We start from the raw sequence: 21,141 nt of genomic DNA, 5'->3' as shown, positions 1-21,141 counted from the left end.
GTTGTCATAACTGTACATGAGTAATAGAAAAAAATATCTATCCCTTACAAGGGTTATCCCTTAACACATACCTTAGATAACTATTTAGATAACTATTTTTTATAAGGGTTGTCATAACTGTACATGAATAAATAGAATAAAAAAATAACTATCTAATTAAAAATAATAAATATAATCATCTCTATACTTATTTATATTGTTTAATATTCTCGTTGTTTATATCTATACTTTTCTTTTTTATAAAACAAGGATGTCGGGCATACACTATCATATACCTTCCTTTTTATTCCGTTTAATTCAGATATCCTATTACAACCAGTTTAGGTGGGAAAGAAAACTGAAAATTAATAGGTTAATGATTTTGTTTTAAGAATCGCAATATAAATGTTGGATGAAATTTGTTTATCACTTTACCGGTAAATTTATTTGTTACGAGTCATGTCGAGTAAGATGGAATTAAAAGATTTAGAGTACGGATCGAATACATATAGTTCATATGTTAAAGAAGCGAATTTGCAAAGTGTTATGAAGGCCAAGGTTGAAGGCACTTTTATCACACAGATTAATGGTAACATATGCCAATCTTACTTGAAAGAATAAACAATACAATGCTAAAGAGAAATTAGTTAAAAGCTAATAGAAACTAAAGAAACTTATCAGAAACACTCTAGAATATAAACCTGCCAACCGAATAAAAAGTACATGCTCATATTAAAAGTTCGCTGCCTTATTCCGAATAAATAACTGGACGCGTGTTATTTTCGGAGTTACGTTACATGTCTTACTCATATTTTGCCACGCATGCATCGCACGTGTCCATGCATGGCCACGCTCACTGTTCCTTTCTAAATAGTTGTCACGTTCTTGATTTTTCATAATTTTAGCATTAATTATGCAACACAAATTTGTTGCCTATATAAAGTCTCATCAAGGACTATATTAGCATACTGAACAAAAAGTCAAGTATAATCAACGACATTATTACATAGATATAAGTTCTAAGCATGACATCTAAGCAACAAAGCCGACAAGAGCTTGATGAAAGGGCAAAACAGGGAGAAACTGTAGTCCCTGGTGGAACTGGTGGCAAGACCCTTGAGGCTCAGGAGCATCTTGCTCAAGGTTAATTATTATTATTATTATTATTATCTCAGTAATAATGTTACGTTGAATGTATATAAACAAATATGCAACTATATAATATAAAAATGTTGTTTCACTGTCAGGAAGGAGTAAGGGAGGGCAAACAAGGAGGAAGCAGTTGGGAACAGAAGGGTACCAAGAGATGGGTCGCAAAGGTGGATTCAGCACCATGGAGAAATCTGGAGGAGAGCGTGTTAAAGAGGAAAGTGTTGAGATTGATGAGTCCAAGTTTGCCACCAAGAACCAAAACAAGTAGTACCATCATCTATTGTAATCCTAATCATGTATGCTAGCTTCTAATGTTTGTGTGCTTAATTTATTAGTACTAGGTAGTGATTAGTTCAGGTTAATATATATAACAAGGTATTTAGGAGTTACTAGAGTGTCTAGAGTTACAAGTGTCTAGGGTTTTCTAATAATAACTAGCTAGCTAGCATATGTTGAGAGGTTATGTTTACTATTACTAGTGTTTTAGTTGTAAGGCTTTGATGGTTGGAGTATATGGTTTGTATGTAATGATGTGTTTGATGATGTAATGACAAATTTAATATTTTCCTTAATGCCATTAGTCATGATGGATGCAATTATTATTTCATATTTGCTACTAACTAAACTGGTGAAGTCTTGCAACCTAAACATTAATTTTGTAATGTTTAGTCATGTATTTGGCAAAATAAAATTATTAATTTCTACAATAATACTTCTAATTCCTGGTAGATTTGCTCAACTGTGTGTTAAAAATTGATAAGAAAATTTTAACTTCAGTTAACTGAAAAGTGACGAGACAAAAAAGTTTGTCATTGGCACATCTTGCGCTATATAAAGGGCCGCTTGCATATATAAAGCATATCGATGAAGTAATGGAATCAAAGTATTGCACATTGTCCCTTTTTTAGTTCAAACCGTGTAAACTCAAACTAATTATTTTAAATTTTTGTGCTGGAAGAATATTATTATTTTGGGTTCTCCCTGGGAAACTAATTATTTTAAATTTTCTAATTATTTTAAATTTTTGTGCTGGAAGAATATGATTATTTTTGGTTCTTCCTGGGTAACTCTTGGTACAATTTTAGATTTAATATCTAAAAAACCAAATTATCAAACCACTTCTAGAACTAAATTTTTGGAAAGCCTGTTTGGGCCACAGAGATCAGAAAATTAAAATTTTGGACAAAATTTGTAAGTATTATGTTGTACAACAGTTATTGTGTTTCATAATTTATATTAGGAATTTTGAGAGGAAATCAGCCCATCGAAAAATTTTCTATGCGAAGGTGCTAAGATGGTGTCTGTTTGGTTTACTTTAGTTTTTAATCTACAGCCATGTATGGATATCGGCCATGTCAGAAGGAGACACTTTTATATTTTTATAAAATACAGAGATATAGTTAATTTTTTATAAAACACTACTATATATATAAAATTTGGTAAATTCTATTTGATTTTTCTAAAATAATATATAAAATAATGTTATTTTAATTTAATAATTAATTATATTTATATTTAAATTACTTTAATTTAATGAAAATTAATATTTTAATTATAATTAAATTACAAAATAATTTTATTATAATTAAAATATTAATTTTTATTAAATTAAAATAACTCAAATTTTAAATATAATTAATTATCATATTAAAAATCTAATTAAAAGTTGACATATTATAAAAAAATAAGTTACATGTTATGGAAGGTGTAGTAAAATTGTCGGGCATACACTGCTATCTTCTTTTTTATTCCGTTTAATTCAGATTTCAAGCAGGATTAATTTTTTTATTCCGTTTAATTCAGATTTCAAGCAGGATTAATTCATATGTTGTAATTAAATTCGAATCAAACCATCTTATTACAATCACTTTGGGTGGGAAAGAAAACTGAAAATTAATAGATAAGTGATTTTTTTTAATCAATTTTGGGAAACATAGCTCATAATTGGTTTCAGCCTAAATGTAAAGAAGATTTAGGATAAAATTATCAATGAAGGTTCAACAAATCATCTTTTTTTTGGTGATATCAATCATCCATTATTGCATGTGTATCAGAGGTCCTTGTTGCTTCAATTCAAGAACAACTTCACGTTCGACCATCAATATTTCACCAAGTTGAAGACATGGAATCAAAGTATTGCATGCTGTGATTGGAGTGGCGTATCTTGTGATCATGATGCTCATGTAATCATGTTATTGCTCTTGATTTGAGTGAGGAAGGCATCCAAGGTGGATTCGACAATTCAAGCAGCCTTGTCAGTCTCCAACATCTCCAGAGTTTACTTCAATTCTTCCATTCTATCCAAGTCCAACAAATTGGAGAACTTGACTTATTTGAACTTGTCACATGCTGGTGACAGAGGAAAATTGTCGGCAAAAAATTTCACAAAAAAATGTCACGTTGCAATTATAATTTTAAACCAACAAATTATCCTCCATCAATGTTTAAATTGTTTGTCACTTAAGCAAATCCAATAAAATTAATCGAAGTATTTAAACTTCGGGTCGTCTCTCAAGGAAATGCAGGGAAGTGTAGTTTGTTATTGGTTATGAGAAAGTATATTTTTGGAGTTTTTAAAATAAGGAACAAGAAAATATAGATTGTGAGAAAAATAAACTAATAACTAAGAAAGCTCCTAGCAAGGATTGAGAATTAGAAGTCCTATCCTCATTATCATCGTCAATTGTGATGGTAAATGTGAATTGTCTTCACTTAGTTAATCTCTAACCAATGGAAGAAAGTCAAGTGCATACAATCAACTTGAGTTCACAAGTCCTAGTCAACCCATAGTGAAAGACTAGATTTAGTGAAGTTCAAGCTAACCGGCAATCTTCAATTACCATTCAACAAGAGACTTTGACAATTCAAGAGTCTCTAATTGATCAATCCAAGTCAAAATGTACCAAACTCAATTCATAAATGAGAAGTTAAAAACATAGCAATTTTAAGAAAAATTCGACAACATTCCGACAGTAAATTGAATGTTCTCGGATTACAAACAAGCAACAAACTCAGTTCATATGAATTCAAAATCATTCCAGCATGAACAACAACATAAGAATTCATAGACTAAAGCAATGAAACAGAATACTCAGCCCATAAACACCAACCAAAATTTGCATACCAATCAACAGAAATGACCATCATCATCATATTCACAAAGCAATGAAACACACACCAATTCAGACAGCATGAATAGCAAACAATTATACCTAAATTCAATATCCACGCCAGATTCTTTAACCACATACATTCTAATCTAGCTAAACTTAACAAAAATCTGATTAACAACTAATACTAATATGAGAATCAATTAAAAGGAAATTAAAAAAAGAAACATAAGTTAAAATAACTATAGGAGATGAAAACTAGAACCTGGGAAGATGAACAGGAAGAGAATGAAAAACTGAATGGAATGAGTGGTGGAATAAGGAATTGCCAGTCCAGTAGTGGCAATAGTGGCGGCCCGCGGTGATGCTAGCACGGCGATGGAAGCAGAAACAAAGAACGGTGCAGAGTAGGGGCACCAAGAGAAAGAGGCAATGGAGAAAGGAAAGAATTGGTGGTGGTTGATGGTGGTTAGCCGGCGGTGAAGATGGCAGCCGTGGCAGTTGTGGTGGTGGTAGAAAAGGGAGGACGGAGAGAGAGAGAAGAGGAAGAAAGAGGAAAGAAAGGTAAGAAAGAGGTTGGCAGCAGGCGGTAATGGGTCGCTGGCGGTGATGGGAGGTAGTGAGAGGCAGAAGCTTGATGGAGGTTATGGAGTTTCTGGTTCTTGGAGGGAGAAAAGAAAGAGACGTTGAGGGTGAAAGGGGACGCGAATGAAGCTAGGGTTCTCGCGTTAGGGGGTTAATGAATTCAAATCCACACGTGTGCGTAAGTGATGTGCGAGCGTGGAAAGGGTGAAAATGGTGGCGACGCGTACGCGTTCATCACGCGTAGGTGTGAAAGAAGAAAAAAGAATATTACGCGTACGCGTGGAGGAAAATTGTGCAAAATGCACAGTTTCAGCATACTTGTTGCACAACTCTCTGGAATTTGTATTGTGGTAGCATTGAGGTACGATGCGTACGCGTTAGTCACGCCTACTGATGAGCGGATAATTTATACGCTTTTTGGCATTGTTTTTAGTATGTTTTTAGTATCTTTTAGTTAGTTTTTAGTATATCTTTATTAGTTTTTAGTTAAAATTCACTTTTCTGGACTTTACTATGAGTTTGTGTGTTTTTCTGTGATTTCAGGTATTTTCTGGCTGAAATTGAGGGACCTGAGCAAAAATCTGATCCAGAGACTGAAAAGGACTGCAGATGCTGTTGGATTCTGACCTCCCTGCACTCGAAGTGGATTTTCTGGAGCTACAGAAGCCCAATTGGCGCGCTCTCAACGGCGTTGGAAAGTAGACATCCTGGGCTTTCCAGCAATATATGATAGTCCATACTTTGCCCAAGATTTGATGGCCCAAAACCGGCGTTCAAAGTCACCTCAAGAAATTCCAGCGTTAAACGCCGGAACTGGTACCTAATTGGGAGTTAAACGCCCAAACTGGCATAAAAGCTGGCGTTTAACTCCAAGGAGAGTCTCTACACGAAAATGCTTCATTGCTCAGCCCAAGCACACACCAAGTGGGCCCGAAAGTGGATTTTTATGTCATTTACTCATCTCTGTACACCCTAGGCTACTAGTTTTCTATAAGTAGGACATTTTACTATTGTATTTTCATCTTCGGACATTTAGTTCTTAGATCATTTGGGAGGCTGGCCTCACGGCCATGCCTAGACCTTGTTCTTATGTATTTTCAACGGTGGAGTTTCTACACACCATAGATTAAGGTGTGGAGCTCTGCTGTACCTCGAGTATTAATGCAATTACTATTGTTCTTCTATTCAATTCCGCTTGTTCTTTGTCCAAGATATCACTTGTTCTTCAACTTGATGAAGGTGATGATCCGTGACACTCATCATCATTCTCACTCATGAACAAAGTGACTGACAACCACTCTTGTTCTACAAGCAATCAAAGCTCTAGTGAATATCTCTTGGATTCTTTAACCGGAATCTTCGTGGTATAGGCAAGAACTGATGGCGGCATTCAAGAGAATCCGGAAGGTCCAACCTTGTCTGTGGTATTCTGAGTAGGATTCAATGATTGAATGACTGTGACGTGCTTCAAACTCCTAGCAGGCGGGGCGTTAGTGACAGACGCAAAAGGATCGATGGATTTTATTCCGGCCTGATCGAGAACCGACAGCTGATTAGCCATATGCTGTGACAGAGCATGGGAACATTTTCACTGAGAGGATGGGAGGTAGCCACTGACAACGGTGAAACCGTACACGAGCTTGCCATGGAAAGGAGTAAGAAGGATTGGATGAAGACTGTAGGAAAGCAGAGAGACGGAAGGGAAGGCATCTTCATTCGCTTATCTGAAGCTCTCACCAATGATATACATAAGTATCTCTATCTTTATCTTTATGCTTTATTCATCATCTATACCCATTTGAGTCTGCCTGACTGAGATTTACAAGGTGACCATAGCTTGCTTCATACCGACAATCTCCGTGGGATCGACCCTTACTCACGTAAGGTATTACTTGGACGACCCAGTGCACTTGCTGGTTAGTTGTGCGAAGTTGTGTTTATGCCATGGTATTGAGCACCAAGTCTTTGGAGCCATTACTAGGGATTATTTCGTGTATTAAAAAATATTGATCACAATTTCGTGCACCAAGTTTTTGGCGCCGTTGCCGGGGATTGTTTGTGTATGGACAACTGACGGTTCATCTTGTTGCTTAGATTAGGTATTATTTTTCTTCAGAGTTCTTAAGAATGAATTCTAGTGTTTCAAGGTGATGTTCTTATCATCACCAAAGCTGATTGATTATCATCAATTTAGCTCTTGAATGCAATGTCCTGCTGAAGCTTAGCTAGCTATGTCTAATTCCTTTAGACTAAAGCTTTAGACTAACATTGCATGATTCCTGGAATTCTCATTAAGAATTTTGATACCTTTATTTTCTTCTTCCACTTAATTTTCGAAAAATCCAAAAAAAAAAAAAATTACAAAATCATAAAAACAAAAAAAAAATTATTTCTTGTTTGAGTCTAGAGTCTCATCTTAAGTTTGGTGTCAATTGCATGTTTCTATTCTTCTTGCATTTTTCAAATTCATTCATGTGTCTTAAGGATCTTCAAGTAATTCTTGATGATTTCTTACTCTAATCTTTGAATTCTCTTGACTTGAGTGTTTATGTGTCTCATATGCATTCTCATTAGTGTCAGTAGTATACAAACTGCTAAGTTTGGTGTCTTGCATGCATTGTTATTTGATTTTAGTTGCATTTTGATTATTAAAAAAATCCAAAAAAAAAAATTTATTTGTGTCTTTTCAAGTCAATAATACAGAGAATTGAAGATTCAGAACATACTGCAGAGGAATTATACAGAAAAAGCTGGGCATTCAAAATGCCCAGTGAAGAAGACAGACTGGCGTTTAAACGCCAGCCAGGGTGCCTGGTTGGGCATTTAACGCCCAAAAGGGTAGAGTTTTGGGCGTTAAACGCCAGAATGTGCACCATTCTGGGCGTTTAACGCCAGGATGGCACAAGGGGGAAGATTTTGTTTTCAAATCAAATTTTTTTCAAGTTTTCAAAGTTTTTCAAAATCAAATCTTTTTCAAATCAAATCTTTTCAATCAAATGTTTTCAAAATCAATTTCTTTCCTTTTTCAAAGATACTTGCTAACAATTAATGATTTGATTGAACATTTCAAGTATGTTGCCTTTTCTGTTGAGGAAGGTTTAATGTTTGAATCATATCTTTTCTTGTTAGGCAAGTCATTAATTTTTAAAATCAAATCTTTTAAAATTGTTTTCAAATCATATCTTTTCAATCATATCTTTTTAAAACCAATCATATCTTCTTAACCACATCTTTTTCAAATCAGTTTTCAATCATATCTTTTTAACTTCTAATTTCAAAATCTTTTTCAAAAATTACTTGATTTTTTTTCTCTTTTACTCTTGGTTTTCGAAAATCAATTAAAGTTTCTCAAAATATTTTCAAACTTACCTTATTTTCGAAAATTACTTCCCTTCTTCTCACATCCTTCTATTTATGGACTAACACTATCCCTTAATGCAAAATTTGAACTCCATCTTCTTTGATAAGTTCGAATTTCCTACTTCTGCCTTCTATTTTTCTTTTCCTCTGACACCTCAAGGAATCTCTATACTGTGACATAGAGGATTCCATATTTTCTTGTTCTCTTCTCTTTCATATGAGCAGGAACAAAGACAAAGGCATTCTTGTTGAAGCTGACCCCGAACCTGAAAGGACCTTGAAGCGAAAGCTAAGAGAAGCTAAGGCACAACTCTCTGTTGAGGACCTGACCGAATTCTTCAAAGAAGAAGAACACATGACAGCCGAAAACAACAACAATGCCAACAATGCAAGGAAGGTGCTGGGTGACTTTACTGCACCTACTCCCGACTTCTATGGGAGAAGCATCTCTATCCCTGCCATTGGAGCAAACAACTTTGAGCTTAAGCCTCAATTAGTTTCTCTAATGCAACAGAATTGCAAGTTCCATGGACTTCCAATGGAAGATCCTCATCAGTTTTTAGCTGAGTTCTTGCAAATCTGTGACACAGTCAAGACTAATGGGGTTGACCCTGAGGTCTACAGACTGATGCTATTCCCTTTTGCTGTAAGAGACAGAGCTAGAATATGGTTGGACTCACAACCTAAAGATAGCCTGGACTCTTGGGAAAAGCTAGTCAATGCCTTCTTGGCAAAGTTCTTCCCACCTCAAAAATGGAGTAAGCTTAGAGTGGAAGTCCAAACCTTCAGACAGAAGGATGGAGAATCCCTCTATGAAGCTTGGGAAAGATACAAATAATTAATCAGAAAATGTCCCTCAGACATGCTTTCTGAATGGAGCATCATAGGTATTTTCTATGATGGTCTCTCTGAACTATCCAAGATGTCTTTGGATAGCTCTGCTGGAGGATCTCTTCATCTAAAGAAGATGCCTACAGAAGCTCAAGAGCTCATTGAAATGGTTGCAAATAACCAATTCATGTACACTTCTGAAAGGAATCCTGTGAACCATGGGACTGGTCAGAAGAAAGGAGTTCTTGAGATTGATACTCTGAATGCCATACTGGCTCAGAACAAGATATTGACTCAACAAGTCAATTTGATTTCTCAAAGTCTGTCTGGAATGCAAAATGCACCTGGCAGTACTAAGGAAGCTTCATCTAAAGAAGAAGCTTATGATCCTGAGAATCCCTCAATGGAAGAGGTGAATCACCTAGGAGAACCCTATGGAAACACCTATAATTCTTCATGGAGAAATCACCCAAATTTCTCATGGAAGAATCAAGAGAGACCTCAACAAGGTTTCAATAACAATAATGGTGGAAGAAACAGGTTTAGCAATGGCAAGCCTTTTCCATCATCTTCTCAGCAACAGACAGAGAACTCTAAGCAGAACCCCTCTGACTTAGCAACCATGGTCTCTGATCTAATCAAGACCACTCAAAGTTTCATGACTGAAACAAGGTCCTCCATCAGGAATTTGGAGGCACAAGTGGGACAGCTGAGTAAGAAAATTACTGAACTCCCTCCAAGTACTCTTCCAAGCAATACAGAAGAAAATCCAAAAGGAGAGTGCAAAGCCATAACCATGGCCGAATCTAGAGAGGGAAAAGAGGAAGTGGACGCCACTGAGGAAGGCCTCAATGGGCGTGCACTTACCTCCAATGCGTTCCCCAATGAGGAACTATGGGAATCTGAGGCTCAAAATGAGACCATAGAGATTCCATTGGACTTACTTCTGCCTTTCATGAGCTCTGATGAGTATTCCTCCTCTGAAGAGGATGAGTATGTCACTGAAGAGCAAGTTGCTAAATACCTTGGAGCAATCATGAAGCTAAATGACAAGTTATTTGGAAATGAGACTTGGGAGACTGAACCTCCTTTGCTCACCAAAGAACTGGATGACTTGTCTAGGCAGAAATTACCTCAAAAGAGACAAGATCCTGGGAAGTTTTCCATACCTTGTACCATAGGCACCATAACCTTCAAGAAGGCCCTGTGTGACTTAGGGTCAAGTGTGAACCTCATGCCTCTCTCTGTAATGGAGAAGCTAGGGATCTTTGAGGTACAAGCTGCAAGAATCTCACTAGAGATGGCAGACAACTCAAGAAAACAAGCTCATGGACTTGTAGAGAATGTTTTGGTAAAAGTTGAAGACCATTACATCCCTACTGATTTCATAGTCCTAGAGACTGGGAAGTGCATGGATGAATCTATCATCCTTGGCAGACCCTTCCTAGCCACAGCAAAGGCTGTGATTGATGTTGATAGAGGTGAACTGATCATTCAAGTGAATGAAGAATCCTTTGAGTTTAAGGCTCAAGGATATCCCTCTGTCACCATGGAGAGGAAGCATGAAGAGCTTCTCTCAAATCAGAGTCAAACAGAGCCCCCACAGTCAAACTCTAAGTTTGGTGTTGGGAGGCCACAACCAAACTCTAAGTTTGGTGTTGAACCCTCACATTCAAACTCTAAGTTTGGTGTTGGGAGGTTCCAACATTGCTCTGAGAAAATGTGAGGCTCCAAGAGAGACCTCTGTCAAGCTACTGACATTAAAGAAGCGCTTGTTGGGAGGCAACCCAATGATTATATTTTATATATTTTCTTTTGTTATTTTATGTTTTTTGTAGGTTGATGATCATGAGAAGTCACAAAATCCATTGAAAAAGCAAAAACAGAATGAAAAACAGGAAGAAAAACAGCACACCCTGGAGGAAGAACTCACTGGCGTTTAAACGCCAGTGAGGCTAGCAGTTGGGCGTTTAACGCCCAGTCTGGCACCATTCTGGGCGTTTAACGCCAGAAAGGGGCACCAGACTGGCGTTAAACGCCAGGAAAGGGCAAGAACCTGGCGTTAAACACCAGGAATGGGCACCAGCCCGGCGTTTAACGCCAGAAATGGCTCAAAACGTGATTTTGAATGCCATTTGGTGCAGGGATGACTTTTCCTTGACACCACAGGATCTGTGGACCCCACAGGATCCCCACCAACCCCACCACTCTCTCTTCTTCTTCACCCATTCACCAATCACCTCAATACCTCTTCACCACTCACATCCATCCTTCATAAAACCCCACCTACCTCACCCTTCTTCCTCATTTCTTTTTCTTCTACTCTCTTCTTTCTTCTTTTGCTCGAGGACGAGCAAACCTTTTAAGTTTGGTGTGGTAAAAGCATTGCTTTTTGTTTTTCCATAACCATTTATGGCATCCAAAGCTGGTTCAATTGAGAAGGCATGACCTCAAGCCCATCACTAAGAAAAGGATGGAGCAAACAAGAGACCCCTCTCATCAAGAGATCCCTGAGATGCCTCAAGGGATGCACTTTCCTCCACAAGACTATTGGGAGCAAATTAACACCTCCCTAGGAGAATTGAGTTCCAACATGGGACAACTAAGGGTGGAGCACCAAGAACACTCCATTCTCCTCCATGAAATTAGAGAAGATCAAAGAATCATGAGAAAGGAGCAACAAAGACAAGGAAGAGACATTGAGGAGCTCAAGCACTCCATAGGATCTTCAAGAGGAAGAACAAGCCGCTATCACTAAGGTGGACCCGTTCTTTAATTTCCTTGTTCTTTGTTTTTCTGTTTTTCGAAATTTTCATGCTTATGTTTGTCTATGTTTGTGTCTTATGATCATTAGTGTCTTAGTGTCTATGCCTTAAAGCTATGAATATGAATCCATCACCTTTCTTAAATGAAAACTATTTTTATTACAAAAGAACAAGAAGTACAGGATTTCAAATTCATCTTTAAAACTAGCTTAATTAGTTTGATGTGGTGACAATACTTTTTGTTTTCTGAATGTATGCTTGAACAGTGCATATGTCTTTTGAATTTGTTGTTCATGAATGTTAAAATTGTTGGCTCTTGAAAGAATGATGAAAAAGGAGACATGTTACTGAGGATCTGAAAAATCATAAAAATGATTCTTGAAGCAAGAAAAAGCAGTGAATACAAAAAAGAAAAAAAAAAGAAGAGAAAGAGAAAAACGAAAAAAATAAAAAAAAAGGGGAGAAAGAAAAAGAAAAGAAAAAGAAAGAAATAAAGTTGTGATCCAAGGCAAAAGAGTGTGCTTAAGAACCCTGGACACCTCTAATTGGGGACTCTAGCAAAGCTGAGTCACAATCTGAAAAGGTTCACCCAATTATGTGTCTGTGGCATGTATGTATCCGGTGGTAATACTGGAAGACAGAATGCTTTGGGCCACGGCCAAGACTCATAAAGTAGCTGTGTTCAAGAATCATCATACTTAACTAAGAGAATCAATAACACTATCTGGATTCTGAGTTCCTAAAGAAGCCAATCATTCTGAACCTCAGAGGATAAAGTGAGATGCCAAAACTGTTTGGAGGCAAAAAGCTACTAGTCCCGCTCATCTAATTTGGAGCTAAGTTTCATTGATAATTTGGAGTCTATAGTATATTCTCTTCTTTTTATCTTATTTGATTTTCAGTTGCTTGAGGACAAGCAACAATTTAAGTTTGGTGTTGTGATGAGCGGATAATTTATACGCTTTTTGGCATTATTTTTAGTATGTTTTTAGTATCTTTTAGTTAGTTTTTAGTATATTTTTATTAGTTTTTAGTTAAAATTCACTTTTCTGGACTTTACTATGAGTTTGTGTGTTTTTCTGTGATTTCAGGTATTTTCTGGCTGAAATTGAGGGACCTGAGCAAAAATCTGATCCAGAGACTGAAAAGGACTGCAGATGCTGTTGGATTCTGACCTCCCTGCACTCGAAGTGGATTTTCTGGAGCTACAGAAGCCCAATTGGCGCGCTCTCAACGGCGTTGGAAAGTAGACATCCTGGGCTTTCCAGCAATATATGATAGTCCATACTTTGCCCAAGATTTGATGGCCCAAAACCGGCGTTCAAAGTCACCTCAAGAAATTCCAGCGTTAAACGCCGGAACTGGTACCTAATTGGGAGTTAAACGCCCAAACTGGCATAAAAGCTGGCGTTTAACTCCAAGGAGAGTCTCTACACGAAAATGCTTCATTGCTCAGCCCAAGCACACACCAAGTGGGCCCGAAAGTGGATTTTTATGTCATTTACTCATCTCTGTACACCCTAGGCTACTAGTTTTCTATAAGTAGGACCTTTTACTATTGTATTTTCATCTTCGGACATTTAGTTCTTAGATCATTTGGGAGGCTGGCCTCACGGCCATGCCTAGACCTTGTTCTTATGTATTTTCAACGGTGGAGTTTCTACACACCATAGATTAAGGTGTGGAGCTCTGCTGTACCTCGAGTATTAATGCAATTACTATTGTTCTTCTATTCAATTCCGCTTGTTCTTTGTCCAAGATATCACTTGTTCTTCAACTTGATGAAGGTGATGATCCGTGACACTCATCATCATTCTCACTCATGAACAAAGTGACTGACAACCACTCTTGTTCTACAAGCAATCAAAGCTCTAGTGAATATCTCTTGGATTCTTTAACCGGAATCTTCGTGGTATAGGCAAGAACTGATGGCGGCATTCAAGAGAATCCGGAAGGTCTAACCTTGTCTGTGGTATTCTGAGTAGGATTCAATGATTGAATGACTGTGACGTGCTTCAAACTCCTAGCAGGCGGGGCGTTAGTGACAGACGCAAAAGGATCGATGGATTTTATTCCGGCCTGACCGAGAACCGACAGCTGATTAGCCATATGCTGTGACAGAGCATGGGAACATTTTCACTGAGAGGATGGGAGGTAGCCACTGACAACGGTGAAACCCTACACGAGCTTGCCATGGAAAGGAGTAAGAAGGATTGGATGAAGACTGTAGGAAAGCAGAGAGACGGAAGGGAAGGCATCTTCATTCGCTTATCTGAAGCTCTCACCAATGATATACATAAGTATCTCTATCTTTATCTTTATGCTTTATTCATCATCTATACCCATTTGAGTCTGCCTGACTGAGATTTACAAGGTGACCATAGCTTGCTTCATACCGACAATCTCCGTGGGATCGACCCTTACTCACGTAAGGTATTACTTGGACGACCCAGTGCACTTGCTGGTTAGTTGTGCGAAGTTGTGTTTATGCCATGGTATTGAGCACCAAGTCTTTGGAGCCATTACTAGGGATTATTTCGTGTATTAAAAAGTATTGATCACAATTTCGTGCACCACCTACGCGTGGAAGGCCAGAAATGAAAATGACGCGTATGCGTTAGCGAGGCGCACGCGTGGGTAGGGTTGTGCGCCTAGCACCTCACCCGCATGGTTCCAGCGCAACTCTCTAGTTTTTGTACCAGAGGTTGTAGCATTCAATATGACACGTGTGCGTCGGCCATGCGTACACGTGGGATATTTTTTTATTTTTTATTTTTTGAACCAACAAGCTATCAAATTAATGCCAAACATTATTAAACAGGTGAAACCACAACTTAAACCAAATAAACCCAACTAAAATTGAAAATTCAACTTATTACCAATATAAATAAAAGAGAAAATAGGAAGAATTTACCATGGTGGGGTGTCTCCTATCTAACACTTTTAGTTAAAGTTCTTAAGTTGGACATTTGGTGAGCTCCTTGTCATGGTGGCTTGTGCTTGAACTCATCTTGAAATTTCCACCAATGCTTGGACTTCCAATAAGCTCCAACATTTCCAAGTAAATTCACCAAGCCTTGATGAAGTTATTCACAAGCTTTGAGCTCCCAAAATTGATCATCTTGTATGCCGGGATCCCAAATCTTGTTTCTACACCCGTCTTTAAGTGGATCGTCATTGTTTCAACCGAGTGACAAGCAATCCAAATTCTCAATGAAGTACCAAACTCTTCTCTTATATCCAACCAATTGATCACTAGTCCAACCTTTGCATCTAGTTCTTGAAATCTTAACCTTGATGAGTCTTGATTTACAACTCAAACCACTAAACATCCTTCTCTTATGCTTCATTCCACAAAACCTCCTAAATTGACCATCCATTTCAAGCTTACCATACTCAAGTGGGACAATAAAGCTTAAAGTGTGATAAGTTTTACCCACTCAATTGAAGGAGTAGATGGCAACCTAGGTAGAGAAGTTTCCAACGATCTTGACAAAGCATATTCAACTCCCATCCAACCTTGCCGAAGAACTTCCACCTCAATGTTGCTTTCAATTTCATCGAGAGAAGGTTCTTCAAATCCAAGGGATTCACTTGTGGATGCAAATTCATCACTAGGGGAACTTGATTCATGATCATCATCACTAAGGGAACTTGCCTCTTAATCTATTCCATCCAATTCTTCATAGAGAATATGCCTTGGAAGTTGTACACCTTCTTTCTTAACCCCTTTTTCCAGTCCAATGGAGAGGAATTCAATTGTAGATAGAAATTCATCAATTATTGAATCCATCTCTTGATCAACCTCCTCAAAGTCTTCAACCATGATATGCTTTGGAGGTTGTACACCCTCCTCATTATCAAATTCAAACTTCTTGGAAGGAAGCTCTATGAGGTTCCCATGGACTCTCAACATCTCCCAAGTCTTCAATCACCTCTTCCTCTTCAATAATTACGACTTCCTCCAATTGTTCTAGTACAAAATCACATTCCTCATTTCTACCAGAACTTCTAATCTCTCCTTCATGCTACGCTCCTCATTAAATTCTCCACATGCGGACATGTGTGTACTTTGAGTGTTGAAGCGTAGAAAGACTAAATTATTTACTACCTCGGTCAAGGTAGCCACGAATTCTAGTGTCTTCCTTTGAGTTTCACGTTGCTCATGAAGTAGTGAAGCAAAAAAAAATCATCTATTGGGACTTGGGGTGGATAGGAGGGTTCGTTAATTAGGAGAAATGACTCACAATAGGAAGGTGGTTCATCTTGATAAGGATATAGAGATTGTGTATAGTGAGGTGATTCTTGGGAGTAATTGAGGTGGTTCTATGTATGGTTCATATGGCTCATAAGGTGGTTGGTATGGTGGATATGTATTAGGGTCATATGGAGGTATTTGGTGGTATGAGCCTTGTGAGTATGGTTGGAGATTATATTGAGGAGGGGGTTCAAAAGCATATGGTGGTGGTTGTTGGTAGTCACAAGGAGGTCCACCATAACCATTGTCTTGGTATGCATCATGGGATGGCTCTTGATCATAATGCACCGGAGAGGGTTGTTAACATGGAGGTTGTTCATAAGCTTGAGGCTCCTCCCACCTTTAATTGTCCCATCCTTGATACATATTTTCATTGTAGCTTCTAGTTATAACCGAAGAGAGAGAAAAAAAAGGAAGGAAAAAGGAAGAGGGACTTAGTGAGTCACGTGACTCACCCCCCATCCCCAACCCCAGTTATTTTCTCCCGAAACCCTTCCCTCTCTTTTCAATTTCATTTCTTCTCCCTTCTTCTTCTTCTTCTTCTTCTTCTTCTTCTTCTTCTTCTTCTTCTTCTTCTTCTTTTCCATCTTCTCACATTTTCTTCTTAAAATCATACACTATCATTAAACCCACTTCTTTCGTTTTACTTCCTACTCCTTCTCTTCTCTATTTTATTCATTCAAATTTCATTTATCATAACCCTAAATCATGGAGTTTCAACTTGATTAGTGAGGAAGGTATTTAACCTTTGAGTTTCAATTATTATTGAGGCTTCAAGGTAACTCTTTGACTCAATAATTAGTCATATCCCCAACTTTTGTCATCTCTATATTTATGGATATGTATAAATCCGAATTAGGGTTATTAGGATTAGGAAAATTTGGGGCTTTTGGTCAAGATGAGTAAGATTATGTTAATTGATAATGTTAGTAGCTCACAAACATCATTATTGTCATATTTTTAGAGTTGTAGAGTTATTGAACATCATTTGGTAGCTCGTTGGCGTGCTCAGAGTTGCTTCCGGTTCTTTGAAATCAAGTTGTGAGTGGATATTATATCTATAATTGTTTTTAAATATATTATTATCAATATTTTTGTTGAATCATTAATTTTGGAGTTTGAAATAAACATTGATTTGTGAAATTTACAATTTTATAAAAATACACACAAGACGATATTTATATATTTTGTAAAGCATACATGTTTTCTTATTTGACTTTATTAAATTTTAATTAAATTTTAGTATGCATTCTTATATATATTTTTTATTTACTATGAAAATTTAGTAATATGTTATAATTATTAGAGATTTGTTATAAATAATTTGGTTTGGATTGATTTGGGAGACTCTGACTAAAAAACCGTAGTTAACGACAGTTATGACGTTAACTTATATGCATCTAACTCAGACCTCAACTAGCAGGGGCGTTGCTAGCCCAACGTGTAGGCCACACATTGGGTCTGTTATACCGTACGGGCACACTAGAGGAAAGGGCTACCCTTAGAGGTGGAGCTGCCCTAGGTGTGTAATATTTGATTTGATTTGGCTTCTGGAATGAGAACTCCCATTTCAGTTCATCCGCTTAACTACTTATCTATTTGTTTGCATAATTAATTAATATAAATTTTTCATCTCTGAAAGGAAATATAATTTTCAAGGTAAATTCTGTATTGTCTCGTGTGGGTTATAGATGTAATGTTTGCTCACTGAGTTGCAAAACTCACCCTATTATATTCCCATATTTTTCAAATACAGGAGTCATCCCAGGTTCCATTCCACCTGCCCCTCAGTAGATCTTAGTCATTTTGGTGAGCCCTTCTTCTTTCCAAGGGCTAAGTAATTATGTAATGGAACCTTTACTCAAAATTTAGATTATGTCACAGGCAGAATTCTCGTGTGGGTTATGTTATTTTGAATTTTAAACTATTTAAATAGTAATTCTAATTTGATTATGTAAGACTTATGAATTTAACTATATACTCTAGTTATCAACTTGATATATATATATATATATATATATATATATATATATATATATATATATATATATATATATATATATATATATATATATATATCTGTGTGTGTGTGTGTGTGTGTATTTTGGATATATTTGGTTGTGGATATAATTGGAATATGTTGTATTGTTGTCTTTGAAAATGGATGTTTATTATTGATACAGGAAGATACTTTTTATATGGGTAAGGTCCTAGAAACAGAGGAGATTCTGTCCATTTTTCTGAAAAATTAGGTTGTTTGGCTTGTTGAAAGACCTGTCCCTTGAGCGCCAGTTATGGCTTGGTTCGGGTCATGACAAAGTGGTATCAGAGCTTTAGATTTTCCTGTGTAATATGGAGCAAGTGTTCTTTAGTAAGATCACAATTGTGCAAATGGAAGCCGGCCCATTTTCACAAAGTGTGACATTACTAGAGGCCTGTAGGAAGTTGTCCTCAATCTTTTGGTCTCAAAATTCTTTGTGTTTGTCCTATTATCTTTTGAACACCATATACGTATGTCGTTGGTAATCCAATCGCTTATTTACTCAATAGGTGGAAGATGCCACCTAAGAAAAGACGTGGGGGAGCTGTTAATGCTCCTGATACTTGCTGAATCCAATAGGGCAGTTTCTCCGCCACTTGGAGCGCTTCGACAAAGGCCAAGGAGCCAAAGGATAGATGATAGGCGCGAAAGAGAGAACCTCGCAGTAAGAGAGGCTCAACCGGACTTAGCGGTTGAATTAAGGAGAATGAATCAAACCTTTAATGCGGTATTACAGGTCCTAACAAATCAAAATAGGGGCGGAGCAGGAATTCCTAGTATGCCAAATCCTCAGCCTCATAGAGTTCATCAATTATTTGGGGATCAAGAGCCACCAATTGAAAAGTATTTGAAGTTGAATTCGTCCACTTTCAATGGAGATTCATTGGATGAAGATCCACAACAATATCTAGAGGATGCAAAGAAAGCTATTCGAGCTCTCAAATGCACTAAAGAATGGGCTGTTGAGTTAGTATCCTACAACTTGCATGGTTCAAAAAGATATTGATATGAGTCTCTTCTTGTGAGCAAAGAAGCAGCTGTACTTCCTCCTCCTTCTTGGGAAGAGTTCACTGAAGAGTTTCTCGCTCGATTTTATCCAGCTAATAAGCAAGCAGAAGATGCAATTTCCTTTGAAAGATTAAGGCAAGAGAATATGACAGTGATTGAGTATGCTAAGGAGTTTACTAGACTTTCTAAGAGTGCTCCGTACTTGGTGAATTCAGAAGAGATGAAAGTTCATCGTTTCGTTCGTGGATTGGCAGAACCTATGTTCACTACTCTTATGCATGAGGTTGGACGCATGTCTTTTAAGGATGTCCTAAACTCTGCCTCTGGAATTGAAGCTGGGATAGCGGAGAGAAATGCTTTTAAGGATGTTGGTAAGAAGCTTAAGATGAAGGGACAATTTTCTGGTGGAGCTAGTTCAGAAGGATTTCAGTCTCATCATGGTCAGACTAATCAGCAAGGTTATTCGGGTTATCGAGCTTGTCCTCAAACATCTTTCGGTGGGGTTGCTTCTTCTGGATCTGTTCCTATGAGTGTTTTGAGTCAAAGACCTTTTGTTGGGGGCACCCCTCAATCTAGCGGACATGGTTCTAATCAGACAAGACCAACTAAATCTTACTGCCAACAGTGTGGGATATACCATTCCGGTATATGTTTTAAGGCTATTGGTGCATGTTTTGGTTGTGGTCAATCTGGTCATCTTAGGAGGGATTGTCCAAATCCTAGATGAGGCTTTGCTCCAGATATTGCACGTCCTACAACACCAATGCCATCATCTTCAACTATGTCTATTAGAAATTCTTCTGGTCCTAGTGGCTGAGGAGCTGGTGGCAGGGGTCAGACTTATAACAAAGGAGGGAGTCAAAGAGGAAGAGGTCAGACACGTGTGCATTCTTTAACACGTCAAGATGCTCAAGCTTCTAATGCTGTTGTAGCAGGTACTTTACAAGTTTGTTCTTTAAATGCTCGGGTGTTATTTGATATAGGTTCTCATTATTCATATGTATTTCCACATCTTGCATCTCGTTTCGATAAACAACCTGAACTGTTATCCCACCCATTTCATGTTGGCACTCCACTTGGAGTCTCCACAGTGGTTCGAGTCGTGTTTTGGTCTTGTGTTGTTAGAATTAATACGGTCAAAACCTTAGCTGATTTGATCCTTTTAGAACCAATGAAAGATATTGATGTCATCCTAGGCATGGATTGGTTAGCAGCTTGTCATGCTGATGTGGGTTGTTACTCCAAAACTATGAAGTTTGACATACCGGGTATCTCACCTTTTGTTTTTAAGGTTGATGACTGTCCCACTTTAGCTAGATCATCTCATCTATGAGTGCTATGCAATTGATGGATAAGGGAAACCAAGGATTTCTGGCAGTTGTTAGAGATGTTGTTGCCGAAGCGCCTAGTCTTGATTAGGTTCCTATTGTTAGAGAATTCCCTAACATGTTCCCTGATGAGCTACCAGGGATGCCGCCTGACCGTGAAGTTGAGTTTTCCATAGAATTGGCTCCGGGAGTCCAACCTGTGTCCATTCCTCCCTATCATATGGCTCCAACTGAGTTACGAGAATTAAAAGTTCAATTAGAAGATATGATAGAGAAAGGATTCATTCGTCCTAGAACTTCTCCGTGGGGAGCTCCTGTTCTATTTGTAAAGAAGAAGGATAGAACGATGCGACTATTTGTAGATTATCATCAGCTCAATAAGATAACTGTTCGTAACAAGTATCCATTAACAAGGATTGATGATTTGTTTGATCAACTTCAAGGAGCTACCTGTTTCTCGAAAATCGACTTGCATTCAAGGTACCATCAATTGAAGGTAAAAGAGGAAGACATTCCAAAAACTGCTTTTCGTACTCGCTATGGGCACTATGAGTTCTTAGTAATGTCCTTTGGTCTGACGAATGTGCCTGCAGCTTTCATGGACTTAATGAATCGAGTCTTCAAACCTTTCTTAGATCCCTTTGTTATCATTTTCATCGATGATATGTTGGTGTATTCGAAAAGTGCTACCAAGCATGAGTGTCATTTGAGGATTGTGTTACAA

At 37.7% G+C, this 21,141-nt stretch overlaps 1 protein-coding gene and 1 non-coding gene across 2 annotated transcripts; one reads left to right on the top strand and one right to left on the bottom strand.

The window, feature by feature from the left end:
• The first annotated feature begins 970 nt into the window (after window positions 1-970).
• Window positions 971-1,495, top strand: LOC130963694 (protein SLE2-like). Its single transcript, XM_057889796.1, has 2 exons — window positions 971-1,122; window positions 1,227-1,495. Exons 1-2 carry the CDS (start codon window positions 1,005-1,007, stop codon window positions 1,397-1,399), a joined length of 291 nt encoding a protein of 96 aa, XP_057745779.1. The 5' UTR covers window positions 971-1,004; the 3' UTR covers window positions 1,400-1,495.
• A 7,451-nt stretch (window positions 1,496-8,946) lies between these two features.
• On the bottom strand, window positions 8,947-9,054 carry LOC130965064 (small nucleolar RNA R71). Its single transcript, XR_009081121.1, has one exon. It is a non-coding gene; the product is annotated as a small nucleolar RNA R71 (small nucleolar RNA).
• Between the last annotated feature and the right edge of the window lie 12,087 nt (window positions 9,055-21,141).

This window comes from Arachis stenosperma, chromosome 2 (assembly GCF_014773155.1).
Source record: "Arachis stenosperma cultivar V10309 chromosome 2, arast.V10309.gnm1.PFL2, whole genome shotgun sequence".
Classification (NCBI taxonomy): domain Eukaryota; kingdom Viridiplantae; phylum Streptophyta; class Magnoliopsida; order Fabales; family Fabaceae; genus Arachis; species Arachis stenosperma.
This window is presented reverse-complemented; position numbering and strand designations above follow the sequence as displayed.